The 14,571-nt window shown below is 33.1% G+C and overlaps 1 protein-coding gene across 2 annotated transcripts in view; it reads right to left on the bottom strand.

Moving 5' to 3' along the window:
• Positions 1–14,571, bottom strand: part of PRKG1 (protein kinase cGMP-dependent 1) — a 1,210,052-nt gene that overhangs the window by 211,077 nt on the left and 984,404 nt on the right. For both annotated transcript variants that reach the window (XM_012762921.3, XM_012762920.2), the window contains exons 6-7: positions 12,135–12,212; positions 2,728–2,822 (exon numbers count right to left, since the gene is read on the bottom strand). In XM_012762921.3, coding sequence (XP_012618375.1) covers positions 2,728–2,822; positions 12,135–12,212 — 173 coding nt within the window. The remainder of the gene's footprint in view (positions 1–2,727; positions 2,823–12,134; positions 12,213–14,571) is intronic.

Raw genomic sequence — 14,571 nt, 5'->3', positions numbered from 1 at the left:
TTCCTTCTTCTGAGAGGATCTGACAGCTGGTGTCTCTAGTCAGCCATCTTCAAGTCTAATTTTGTTTTTAAATCTAGTTTCCTGCTTTTCATAAAAATCTGACGTCACACTCTTGTAGAATAAGAAGTTCAGTAACTCCTTACTGGAGTGCAGTAATTGCTGTCCTCATTACATGGGCTCTCCAGTTTGCCACCTCCTTTAAGTACCTTATTTTACTCATTTACTTTACTAGGCTGCCCCCTCTGGTCAAGTGAGCTCATAACCCCTTGTGAACCAAAAAGAAAATTCAAGAAGTAAAGCTGTTCAATGGCAGAAGGGATTGCAAGATAGAGCATCCTTAGAGAGGTTCATTTGCTCATTCATTTATTCACTCATTCAACACATATGTGAAATATATGATAAGTGCTCGATGCTGGACTCAAATCAGAATATAAACATTTGAGACTTCTTTTTATTAAAGTTATATGCAGCCATAGTTCTGGAGGAGCTTACCAAAATGAATGTAATAGAGAGATTGAGGGAAAAATATTGTCAAATTTTAGGAAATGCAATAAAACATTCTAAAGAGGGCCAATAATGTAAAGGGTCTTAAAGTGTGAGGAATTTAAAGAAGGAAGGGGTGTTCAACAATGTAAAATTGTGGCTGACAATGCAATATTTTAATGTAGCAAAACTGCATGTGTTCCCCATGAATATGTACAAATAAAGTAAAATAAAATTGTGGCTGAGAAGTGAAGTTGAATGAAGACAAAAAAGAAAGACCATTCTAAGAGGTAAATAGCAAATCTCCAGTGACATTTAAGAGGACACTTACAGTGGACTATTAAAACCAGGTGTAGTAGTTAGAAGAATGAGAGTGAAGGGCATAAGAAAGAGATGGGAGTGGATGTGAATAGAAATGGTGGGGGTAGATGAAGAGAGGGAGGTGGGCTGATGATTATTTTGTAGGCTATAGGAGAAGGCCAGTGAAGAGGACTCAACAGAAAGTCTTGACACCAGACCATTCACAAGAATAATCATATTCTAGAAAGGATTCAATCTAGCTTAAGGGCCATTATCTTTAATGTTTATATAAGAGCCAAATTTGGCAACTTTTCCATAAACTACATCCTCAAGGTCACTTCTTGGGACACATTTTAGGTAGTTATTTTTTACCATGAAAGTCTTCTTTAATTGGCATCAAATTCAGTGACAATAAACCACAAAAGAAGATCTTTTGATTCTAAATTATGTCTTATTTTCTGGCATTCCACTCATGACCTTAATCCAAAATGATTGTGAATGCTTCTGGTTCTATGGCTCTGTTGGAAATTACAGTATTTTTCACAGAGGCATTTAATCTTGCACCAATGAAATCAGGTGACATTATTCTATAGAATCCTCTACACATTCAATAATCAAAGGAAAGAAAGATGAAGGTACAAATGATACATTTGTATAGTTTATGCTAAGATGATAATGCTTATTGCATTCTTTTGCAGACCTACAACAAACATGCTATTTCTTTTGACATTGAAATAAATACAACTTTTGACATTGAAATAAATCTAATGGCAAGTACATGTTCATCAGATAAGGATAAAATGAACTCAGTAAAAGAAAAAAGGAAAATTGAGTGCATGTAGTTCTGAATTTTCATAAGGTAATAGGGGTTGAGTAAATGAGTTATCAGGATATCTTTGTTTCATTTCTGTAGTTGTGAAATAAGGAAGAAAATAAAAGCTGCCACCTGATTGTGACTTTAAAAAATAAAAACGTCCTAAATTATTTCTTCAAAGTACTTGTAAGCAAAATGCTTATAATGTAATTTTTAAAAATGAAGGCACAACTTGAAATGGAAGCAAAACTGATTGTTTCCATGTTTTTGGAGTAAATTTTGTTCCTCCCTAACAGACACTCCTGCATCTGGAATTTGGTATAAAAGTGTTTACTGGTTATTTCGTACTCAATTATCATGTATACATATAGCACTGAACTTCAAAAAGCCTCATCTATATTTTCTGATAATTGAGATATGTCGCTTATTGGAAAACAAGAGTAGGATATCCAAATACATTTGTTATATATTCTGTAAAATGAATGATACAAGGTCAACTCGGTTTTTCTTCCATAATATATGGGAAGAAATCCCAAGTGGTTGCTTCTAAAGGTGTTGTTTACAAGTAGAGTATAAACAGTGTTGAAGTACACCTCAACTAGTCCATCCTTCAGAGCCCAGCCATGGAGAATCCAGAGAGGCACTACTCCCACTTCCCCTTCCTCCTTTGTCTCCACCACCATAACAGCAATGACTACAACCACCCAAAGATGAACCCTGGAAAGGTTTCACTGCTTTTTGATCCATTGTTTGTATAGTCAGGTTTAGAGATTTCAAAATTGTCAAGCAACCATCTTCCTACAATTTGGAGGAAAATTGTTGTACAAAGCAGTTTAGCAGAAACTTATCCCTCTCATTTGAAGCCATTACCGAGAGTGCAGTTAAGGAAAACAGAGCTGAAAAATTTTCCAATTAATAAAACAATGATTTATTAGAAATTAATTAGTCCCACAGCCTATCTAAATCGATTACAAGTCCAGTTCAAAATAAATAAACACGATCATTACGGGCCTGTATCTGATATTAGGATAAGCACTAAATAAAAAGTCTGTTTTGCTAGGAGCTCAAAATGTAAGACAAGAACTTATGCAGTACTCAAACAAAAACTGTGTGACATGTGGTGTACTTACCCCTGCAAGGCTTTCTCTCCAAACCAGTCTCCTTTTCCTAAAGTTCTGAGAAAGATTGGGTCTTCACTTGGTGAGTCTTCACGAGTAACATTTACCTAGAAAGACAAACGATGCAAGTTTAAATCCATTCCACATACCTGTAATGATCAAATGAATACTAGGTCCACTTGATAAGGTTAATTCCATTTCTTGTTTCTTTTTTTAAATTTATTTTTATGTAGGAAAAGAGTATAAATTACCACTAAAGGGACTAAAGAATAATATCACAAATTCCCATGCAAACCACAAAAACTTACCTCCAAATATTTTGTTATCCTTTCAAGTTGTTTTCAAGAAATAATAAATACTAGAAAATTTGATTTCACTTAATCCTTATCTTCATTTTCATTTTCCTACCTTCTATGAGGCAACCACTATAATGAATTTAGTGAGCTTTCTCTCAATCTATTTTATATGTATGTATACATGAATTTTAAAATAAGCAACATAAATCGTATGTATTATTCTGAAACTTACCTTTTTCTTAACACTGTTTTAATTACTTATTCCACGATATTAGATATAAATCTAATTTATTTATTTTATGTATTAGAGTCTTATTCCATTATATTAATGCATTTACTTATCCATATCCTTGTAAATTGGTATTTATATTGTTGTAATTTTTTTTCATTTTTCTTTCCTGTTTCTTTTTTTTTTTTTTTGCTGTAATAAACATCCTTTTACACACCTCCACATGCACATTCTAGTTTCTCTAGAATATGCCTGTCTCTTTCCCTAAGAATCAAGCTTTCATTCAAAGGCACATCACGTTTACATGAAGACTTCCTGCAGGGTTATAACTAACTATAGCCCTCATAATTCACATGCTTTATTCATTAGGCTTCTTTTTTTTTGTCTTTTATTTCATTATATTATAGGGGTACAGATATTTTTAGGGTTACATATATTGCCCCTGCCACCCTCCTCCCCTGCCAGAGCTTCAAGCGTGTCTAACACCCAGGTGGTGCGCACCATACCCGTTATGTAAGTACACACCCTTCCCCTCCCCCCCACCTGCCCACCACCTGATAAAAGATTTTTTTTTTTTTTGGCATTTTCATTACCTTATACATCTTTGCCTCTCCCTAAGAAGGGTTAGAGGCATTCCCTTCCCCCCTACAATGCTCACCACATCCCTAGGATGTGGGTCTCCCTCCCCAAATCCCTGGTGAGTACTACCACCATTTGAGCACCATAATTTTAATCAGTCAGTATCAATTTGATGGCAAGTAGATGTGGAGCCCATTTTCCTGGTCTTGTGCCACCTCACTTTGGATAACAGGCTTAAGCTTAATCCAGGATAGCATAAATGGTCCTAGCTCACTGTCGTTTCTTAGAATTAAGTAATATTCCATTGTGAGCATACACCAACTTTTAATTATCCTCTCCTGAATTGATGGGCACTTGGGTTGTTTCCATGACTTTGCAATAGTGAATTGTGCTGCGATAAACATTCAGGTACAGATGTCTTTATAATAAAATGTCTTATGCTCTTTGGGGTAGATGCCCTACAATGCTATTGCAAGGTCGAATGGTATTTCTATATATAGCTGTTTGAGGTATCTCCAGATTCTTTTCCACAAAGGTTGCACTAATTTGCAGTCCCACCACCAGTGTAAGAGTGTTCCTGTCTCTCCACATCCTCGCCAGCATTTGTTGTTTTGGGGATTTTTTGATACAGGCCATTCTCGCTGGGGTTAGGTGGTATCTCATTGTGTTTTTGATTTGCATTTCTCTGATGATTAGAGATGTTGAGCACATTTTTATATGTTTGCAGGCCATTATTCTGTCTTCTTTGGAGAAGTTTCTGTTCATCTCTGTTGCCCATTTCTTGATGAGGTTGTTTGATTTTTTTCTTGTTAATTCTTTCAAGTTCTAGATAGATTTTTGTTATTAGACTTTTATCAAAAGTGTAGAGAGCAAATATATTCTCCCGTTCTGTGAGTTGTCTATTTGCTCTACTGATAGTTTCCTTGGCTGTGAAGAAACTTTTTAATTTGATCAGATCCCACTTGTTTATTTTTGCTGCTGTGGTGATTACCTTGGGGGTCTTCCTCAAAAATTCTTTGCCTAGACCAATGTCTGATAGGGTTTTCCCAACATCTTCTTCTAGGATTCTTAAGGTTTCATGCCTTAGGTTAAAGTCTGTTAACCATCTTGAGTAAATTTTTGTGAGAGGTGAGAGGTAGGGATCCTGGTTCAATCTTCTGCATGTAGTTAACCAGTTTTCCCAGCACCATTTATCGAAGAGAGATTCTTTTCCCCATTGTATATTTTGTCTGCTTTATCAAAGATTAGGTTACTGTATAGTGAAGGTTTCATCTCTGGTATCTCAGATCTATGCCAGATATTGATGCTTCTGTTCTGGTGCCAGTGCCAGGCTGATTTAACTATTATTGTTTTACAATACAGCTTGAAGTCAGGAAGACTATTGCCTCCCAGTTTGTTCTTTTTACTTAAGATTGCTTTGGCTATACAGGGCTTTTTTCTGGTTCCATACAAAGTGAAGAATTATTTTTTCTAGATCTGTAAAGAATGCTGGTGGTATTTTGATGGGGATTGCATCAATTCTGTAGATCACTTTAGGTTTTTTTTTAAACAGTTATAGAAATTACTTACATGTCTTTTTTTTACCATAATAAATACTATGTTCTTCAAAGAAAGGGGTATTTCTTTGGCACTCTCTACAATTTATAATGAGCATTGCAATAAATTGCTGTAAATTGTTTAACAGAATGCTTCATTACTTACAAGATACCCTAGCATACATAGGATAGTCCACAAAAGGCAAGTGATAATGCTTTTTTGTTGTTGCTGATGCATGAATGAAAACATAAATGGAGTAAGTTGTCCTTTTGTGTAAATTCACTTTTCCCTCAAGCTCTACTAATATTCATAATACTTTCTGTTTTCATCCAGAAAGGTTAAATAGTTGAAATTCACCTACTTGGAAAATGTAATGAAGTAGAAAAACTAATTTCTTGAAACAGTGCCAGACACTTAAACACATTTAAAAACACTATGCTTTAGGTTTCTAATCTAGATATTGGATGTCAAAGACCAGAATTTTTATAAGTATAAAGAAGATCTGTGCAAGGTGGAGGAAATTCAATTATTATTCTCCACTGATCTATTTGATTACTCCTCCACACAGTGTTTCAAAACCATGGAAATTCAGTTTTTAACACTCTTACTCCTAAGCTATATCACAGAGACACTAATTTGCATGCTGATGAGACTTTTATAGATGTGGAATCTTTAGCAAGGAGTCTGATTTAAAATAAAGGTTACCGGGCCCTTATTCTTGAGGTTCTGATTCATTCAGCTATTAATATATAAAAAGCTGAAATTCATTTTCTTTGTTTGCATAGTAGCCTGTTATATGGACATTATACAATTTATTAATTCTTCTATAGATGTAAATGTGGGTTGCTTCCAGTTTTATTTTGGCTATACTTTGTTTTTGTTGTCGTATTAATAATATTACCATGAATGTTCTTATACATGTGTTCTGATGTCCATAGGTAAGAGTTCACTAGGGTCAACACTTATGAATGAAGAACAAGGTAATTAAGTATCTGCATATTTAGTTTTACTAGATATTGACTTAGTCTTGGTACAAACTTATATTCCTAGGATGAAATTTCATATAGTACTATATTGTTGTCAAAAGTAAATATTGTCAGACTTCAATTTTTTTTCCCAGGAAGGTAGGTATTAGATGGCATTTCCCTGATTATTAATGGAGGTGGAGAATTTTTCATCTCGTTTTTGAGCCACTTGTGTTTCTTTTTGGTGCTATATGTGATCATGCTTTTTGCCTATTTTTCTAGTGGATTGATTATCTATATTTTTTGTTGATTCACAAGCCTATGGTTTGTCTAAAATATCTTTATGGTGTCTTGCTGAGCAAATTATTAATTTTAATGTAATTATATTTAGCCATGTTATCTTTTGTTTGTACTTAAAAAAATATTATTCAAGAAATCCTTTGCTATCCCAAGCATTCTTCTAATTGTCTTTCTATTTTTTTCTAATTTTTCCCCTTACATTTAAATCTGAAATTGACCTTGTGCATGTTGTGAGGTAGAGATCCAATTTTATCTATGCCTCTATACATAACCAACTGTTTTGATATCTGTATTGCCCATGTCAAGTTTCCATATAGTCATGGATCTCTTATCTGGGCTCATTATTCTTTTATTCTGATATGTTTGTGTGGTACTGAGTAAAATTAAGACCATATTATTTCCATTATCTTCACCTTATAATAAGACTTGATGTCTATTATAGTAGCCCGCAATATGTTTCTCTTCCTTTCAGATGTTTTAGCATGTTGGTCTTTTGCTCTTCATATAACATTTTAAATAAAATTTTCTTCTTAAAGGACTTGAACATTTTCTGTTAGTTATATTTCCAGAAACATGATTTTGAAATGATCTTTTTAAACCATATTTTTAACTGGGTGTTGCCAGTATTAAAAAATGTATATCGATTTTTAAATTATCATATATTAAAATTTACCATTTTCTTTTTTTGATATACAGTTCTATGAATTTAAACACAGATTTGTCTAACTCCCATCACAATAAGATACAGAAAAATTTCATCACCTCAAGAAACTCCCTCATGCTATGTGTTTATAGTCACATCCTCCTCAAACCTTACCCCTGGCAACCAATGGTCTGTTTTGCATTATACTAATTCACCCTTTTGAGAATACCATGTAAATGGAATGTTATACTATTTAACCTTTTGAGGCTGGTTTTTCTTACTCAGCATAAGGCCTTTGAAATTCACCCAAGTTGTTGCAAGGTTCTATAGTTTATGCTTTTGAGGGCTGAGTAATATTCCATCGAACAAATACTCTACAGATTGTTTATTTCAAGTCTTTGTAAATTATGAATAGAGATATTATAAACATTGATGCAGAGTTTCTGTGTGAACTATATTTTCATTTCTTTAGGATAAATACCACAAAGGATGATTACAAAGTCATATTGTAAATGTTTATTTAACTTTATAGAAAACTGCCAAATTGTTTTCAGAATGGCTTTACCATTTTGCATTCCCCACCAGCGATGTATAAGAGTTCTTGTTGCTCAACATCCTCACTAGCACTTGATATTGTCAACATGTTTTTAATTTTTAAACATTCTATTAAACATGCAGTAGTATCTGAGAGCTTTAATTTGTAATTTTCTAATGTCTAATGAGTTTGATCATCTTCATTCCCATATTTGTCATTCTTGTATCTTCTTTGCTGATGTATCTATTCAAGTTCTTTGTACATTTTCTTAATTTCATAGTTTGTTTTTTTATTATTGATTTTTTGGTATTCTTTATATAGGCTCTATACAAGCCCCTTATCAGATATCTAATTTCCAGATATTTTTCCCAGTTAGTATTAATAGTTTGCATTTTCATTTTTTAAGAGTAGTTTTCACATAATGAAAATTTATAAATTTGATAAAATCCAATTAATCAATTTTCTTTTATGAATTGTGTTTTATGTCTAGGAACTTTTTATCCAGCCCCATCATAAATGTTTTCTTTTAAAAGTTTTATAGTTTTGCAGTTTACTTTTAAATCTATTATTAATTTTTATATAAGGTATGAAGTTTATGTCAACTTTCATAGGTCAAGGTTCACCATTTTTTTGCTTGTGGATTACTAATTGTTCCAACACAATTTGTTGAAAAGACTTTTCTTCCTTTATTGATTGCTTTCACTCTAGATACCATTTATCAGGTTTAGGAAGTTCTCTTATACTCTCAGTTTGCTGATAATTTTTATTGTGAATGAATATTTGTCAGATGATTTCACTGCACCAGTTGACATGATAATGTGATTTTTCTTCTTTAGATAGTAATTTGGTGGATTATATTGAATGATATGGATTATTCAATATTTAATTTACAGCAAATTATCTAGTTATGTAATATACAATACAGTTGCCACTAGCTGCATGTAGCTATTCAGCTATTGCAATGTTGCTACTTCTACTGAGAAATTGACTAAATTAAATATTTAATTTAATTTAGGTTAGTTAATTTTAATTTAAATAGCAAATAGAACTAATGGCTACCATATTGAATTGTGTAGATAGAAAACAATTCCATTAACAAAAAGAAATACTAACAATGATGATCTTGCTAAAATATTAATCATAACAACATATCTGTCTATATAAATATTTAGAAGAAATTAAAATCATACCATCTATAAATAATCATTTTTTCTTCATTTCCAAACATTTTTGTCTTTTTCTTGACTTATACAGTAGCTGGGATGTCTAGTACCACACTAAACAAAAATGGTAATAATGTGCATCTTTATCTTGTTCTTGGTCTAAAAGGAAATGTTTCTCAGTTTTTGCTATTATGTATACATAAACATGTGTATACATATACAAATTAATTTTCCATAAGTGAATACTTTCCACATTCAAAAACACTGAGCATTGTGTTAAGTCAATATGTTTAATCAACATGTTCAAACACTTGTTAATTCTATGAAACAAAGCCATGTGATTTTAAGTGGCATTTAACAGACAATTTTTTAATCACTTATACTAAAGATAGTATACAAGGCACATTGAATAAAATCAGAAGAAATCAAAATGGTTTTGAATCATTATTGGAACTCTGCAATTTTGTCTACCCACTATGTTCAGTTTTGGTTTAGCATATTTACGGAGAGATAGTTCATTTTTTGATGCAATACAACTGCATGGACATATGCAGAATTCTTCAGTGCTTTACAGTTCACTGCTGGGGGAGAAAATCATGTTTCCAGGCAACTGGAATGGACTGATTGAAGTACAAAGAACTAACTCAGCTTCTAATAAAAGCAGCACCAGGTATTATAGACATCATTACCATAAGCATTCTGTCTCAAATTTTAGAAAAATCAGTTTGTGCAGGTTTAACAGGGGGAAAAACAAGTATTTCAAAGTTTATTTTATAATGCTTCACTCTTTGTGTGGATATGCTTAATGTAAGAATAAAAATTGTTTTACACTTAAATAAATGGAACTGAGCAAGGAGAAATTCATTGGTAGCTAAGCAGCCCCTGTTCTGGGTCTCCTTCTATCTCATAGCATTTTCTAAGAAAAAGCTAGTTCGGTAGTAACAAGGAAAATATCTTGGCCAAGGTTACTCTTTATAAATTTTTTAAATGCAAGGGAAAACAAGTTTACATTGCTATACCAAAATGAAAACCTACAGTTTTAGAAAATTCCTGTTCTATAGCTTATTTTCCTGCTAACCTGAACCTACTCTTTTATTACTCATCTCTCTTTCCAATTTTTTGCCATTGAGACTTGAGTATGCTCTCTTTGCCTTCTGCTTAAGAATTAATATAGTGATTCTAACACATTAATATCAGAATTAATATAATTAATTATTAGCCAGTATTAATTATTATATAATTAATATAATTGAGTATCATAGAAGCTTACTCGTGTGACCAGAAAATTTAAGTTACTAAAAATCTATGCCTGGTTTAAAAAAAATATCTTGTATGTGTCAGGAAAGTCTAATATATTATCTCTGCTTCTCACTCAGAATCCCCACAGTGCTCTGAAATATTGCCAGGGGAATTGGTTCCTGTGGTGTAATTTCCCCACTGTTTCTATTTATACATTCTATGAAACTCGTAAAAAGAAAAAGCACCGCTAATGCACCTGTCTTCAGCTGAAACTGGTTATGAAGCACTACTTCTCTTAGGCAGTGAAATCTGCAGTAATTGGGTGACCACAAAAGCCTGCCTGAAATCCATCCCAATGGATAAACACATCACTCCATGATAGCAAAGAATTAGCAATATAGTAAAGCAAACATAAATCCAAATCATTAGGACAAAAAGTCCCCTTGTGATCAATCAATCAAATCATTTATATCCATGAGAAATTTCAATTTCCCCTGATTCTTTAGTCAATAGTAAAAAATAAAACAGTAAATGGTAAGCTCTACCAATCTATCATAAAACTCAGAAAATATTAACATATTTTTCCTCTAATGTTAGAAAATACAAGATACAATTTTGATCCTAACTGTGATCAGACATGTTATTTTATGATGCCTTTTAAGAAGCCAGTCCCTGAGTTCTACTTCTATTCAGGCTCTCGGATATCAATCAAAAGAACAAGCATATCAGAATTAATATAAACAGATATAATAAAAGTATAAATATTGTTTTCTTCATTTTAGTGTGACATGCCATTGGTATAAACATTGACATATGTATGCATATACTTGAATCAAAAGTAGTCCAAGAAGAATTATCTAAAACATAATCCAACAAGACTTATAATTTTCAGGTATTCTATTCACTGTAGCTCTGTAAATCAATCTCTATATGAGATATAAGGTACCAGAGTCAGTCATTTTGTAAATTAGAAGAAATAAATTTATTTCATTTTTTAAAATGACAATTATAAAAATTAAAACTAGAATATAAACCCCCTTCTACCAGCATATCCTTCTCCATCTCTTTCTATGCTTAATACTTACAAAGATAGGAATTCCTTTTAAGGATAACATGATTAAGAAAAATAAGTTCAAATCATGGGTTATGGTGCAATGATACTTAAATGCAAAAATGAGTATAGCTTTACTGTTGAAAAAAATTTAAGGAATATAATATTAGAGTGTTAATATAAATAAATTTCCACTTTTCATTTCACTTCACTTCTTAGTTTTAAAATAAAAGTTAGAATAGATTCATATTATTGAAAAACTAAAACAATATAAGGAATAAAATATGGATTTTCACTCACATTTCTTAGCCACCCTGTTTTTTTACCCCTGCCCCTATAATTTATCACTTTTAGTAGCTTCTTAGTATTCATTCAATATTTATTTATGAAAACACAATAAAACCTGAATATAGTTCTATCCTTATAGCCCTCAGAGTGTTAGGCAACTTGCCTAAGGACACTCAAACGAGTAAGTTTCAGAGCATAATTCAAATTTAGGCCATCAGATTTCAAAGCCCAGATGTTTTTTTTAATAGCAGTATTAATGCTCCCAATGAATGTATGGATTTTTTTAAGTAACATATTTTCTTCTTTATTATATTATTTTAATTATGGACCACTTTCTATTCACATGGATATATCAGTGGCATCCAGTATCATGATTATTAGCACATAGGCTACTTACTCATCTTCAAGGTTACGCTTTTTCTTCCTCCTGCATCATTTGTTGGAAGATCCGTTCCCAAATATCTCTCCATCAATGTCAGCGTCAGAAGATGGACAAACTCATGCAACACAATTCTCTGCACATGAGCTCCTACCAGGGTTGCTGCCCAGGCCTGGTCTCCCCTACACATCACTATCTTATGCCACCAAAGCTTACCTTTCCTTTGCTGATGATAAAGAAGGTGTCCCCTCTTGCACCTTGCCTGATAATATATTCCCCATTTTCGTAGTGGGTCTGAAAAATAGAAACAGTAAGGAAAAAAACATTAAGAAAGGAATAATCTACCAAACTGTCCAACCTCTTCAAATATCAGCTCCCAGGCATGTATGCATTTTGATGGAATTTTATCTAAGCCTATAATAGAATCCATCATGATTTAATATTGAATGATAGTCAATAGATGGAATCATTACAAATGTATCACATCCATAATGATCATTTTCAAAACTGTTTTGTTGATGTCATTTTTCTGGGTGATTATATTCATATCTTTAAATACATTCATTTCAATTATTTGATCAAAATATCATTTTCTCCCATCAACTGAGCATGAAATAAAATAGCAGAGTTGCTAATTAAAATGGTCTCTCTGCATTATTTTATTTGTCACTCTCATTTTAGTATTGTCATAATGAGAGCCTTTTTTTTCCCTAAGAAATTACTGTGACATCTAAAGGTCTTCATTTGAAACCAGGTTGACTTTTAGTGTGGGTTAGATGGCCCTAGTTACTTTTTAAGGCACCACTTCATGCTTTATGTCCTTGCTTCAGCAATTTAGACTTGGCCCTGTCAAACAGAATGTCTTAATTTTATGGACTGAATTCTGGTCCAGCATCTGTGAGCTCAAAAACTACCAAACTAGGAGTAAGGTAAGGCTGTAAAAGGATTATCACATCAGTGTGTCAGTATTCTGACTCAGATCCTACCACTAAGTCCATTCCCAGGGTGAAGATTACTCCTGCAATGAGCAAAAGTAATTTCTATAAGGAGAGGTGGGAGAAAGTATATTGCTGGGTCAGGAGGTATAACACAAAAATGAAAATGGTGCCATCTGGCCTTATCCTTTTCTGCAGCTTAGCAGGGGAGCCATATTTTTGGGGGAAAAAACCATTATTTTGCACACTCCTTGGGAAACAAATTTCATGGTTTACATGTAATTAGGCTGATGGCTGTGATTGTCCTTATACCTCAAAACCATTTTTCTTTAACACTTTACTTTATTCTCTGTTAAAAACAGCTTCCCTTAATACTTTACATTGAGAAGAGATTATTTTCTTTGTGTATCTAGAAATTAACATTACCTAATCTGCTACTTATTTTATTTTTTTACTCAAAAGTAATTCATTTTCCTAGAAAAAGATTTTTTTAATGTAAAAACATTCTTTATTCTCTACTCCCAATTTTAACCACCAGATGGTATATACAGTCTGCTTTGTACCCTTCAAGACTTTTTTCCTATGCTTTTAAACACACACACATACACACACACACAAATAATTATTTCTAAACAAAAATAGGGTTATAGAATGTATATCCTTCAACTGAGTTATGTCATTTAACAAGATATCCATGTTTGATTTTCATGTCTTGATGCATTAGAATGGAAAGATATTTATGATGTGCAGATTTGAAAAACAAAATCACAATAGTCTATGTTCATGTATTCATTCAGCCAATGAAGGCTGCCTCTGAGTCCAGCCTTCTTATAGGCACTGATAATACAAAGATGACTAAGACAAAATCTCATAATAGCACCATCTGGTATATCTTTCTTTGATAGTGGAAGTGTTCCAGGGTTGCATCATCGAATATACATAGTAGCCACTAGCCACATGGGATTACTGAGCACTTAAAATATGGCCAATGTAACTGAGAAACTGAATTTTTAAATTTATTTAACTTTAATCGATTTCAATTTAAATTTAAACAGTCACACATGGCTAGTAGCTACTCTTTCAGCAAAGGTAGTAGCTAAAACTGACACAGTAAGAATTTGTAGCAGTGGGATAATGGGGAAGGGTATTCCTCTTTCCCACTCTTGATGTTTCTTTCCCTGTGAATGAAGCTCAGTCAGTAAAACACAGGACCTCTCTCCTTTCCTCACTCTGCAACACAGGCGATGGGGTGACATATCTGATTGGTAAGTTTTGAAGTAATCAGCCAAGTGTGCTTATCCCAGCTTCTCATCTCTTCCTCCTGGGAGGGCGGGTATTCTCTCTGCTTCTGGAGGGGAAGACTCTTCTCTCTACTGTAGTGAAACCTGCCCCTGTCTGAGCTGCTGTGATGGGACAGGTAATTTTGCCCCATGACAGGGTCCAGTCTGGGAAGGCTATTTGTCTCTTGTATCTAAGCTACTTCCTCCATTTAGATTTTATTACTAATAATGGTAATATTTTAGCTCCATTTATCTTACTCTTCATCTTATTTCTCACTTGGTTCCTAACTCAAGATCACTTAATGCTCCAAATAATCCAGTATGCAAAATGCAATATTATATATAAGTACAAGCATATGTGAGAGAGAGAGAGCACAGTCTGGAAGAGACCTGACTCTTCCCAGGAGAGTATGAAGTTTATTATGATCACATAATGCT

The sequence above is a fragment of the Microcebus murinus genome, chromosome 14 (genome assembly GCF_040939455.1).
Source record: "Microcebus murinus isolate Inina chromosome 14, M.murinus_Inina_mat1.0, whole genome shotgun sequence".
NCBI lineage: Eukaryota > Metazoa > Chordata > Mammalia > Primates > Cheirogaleidae > Microcebus > Microcebus murinus.
The sequence above is the reverse complement of the archived record's forward strand: the minus strand, read 5'-3'. Positions and strand labels throughout refer to the sequence as shown.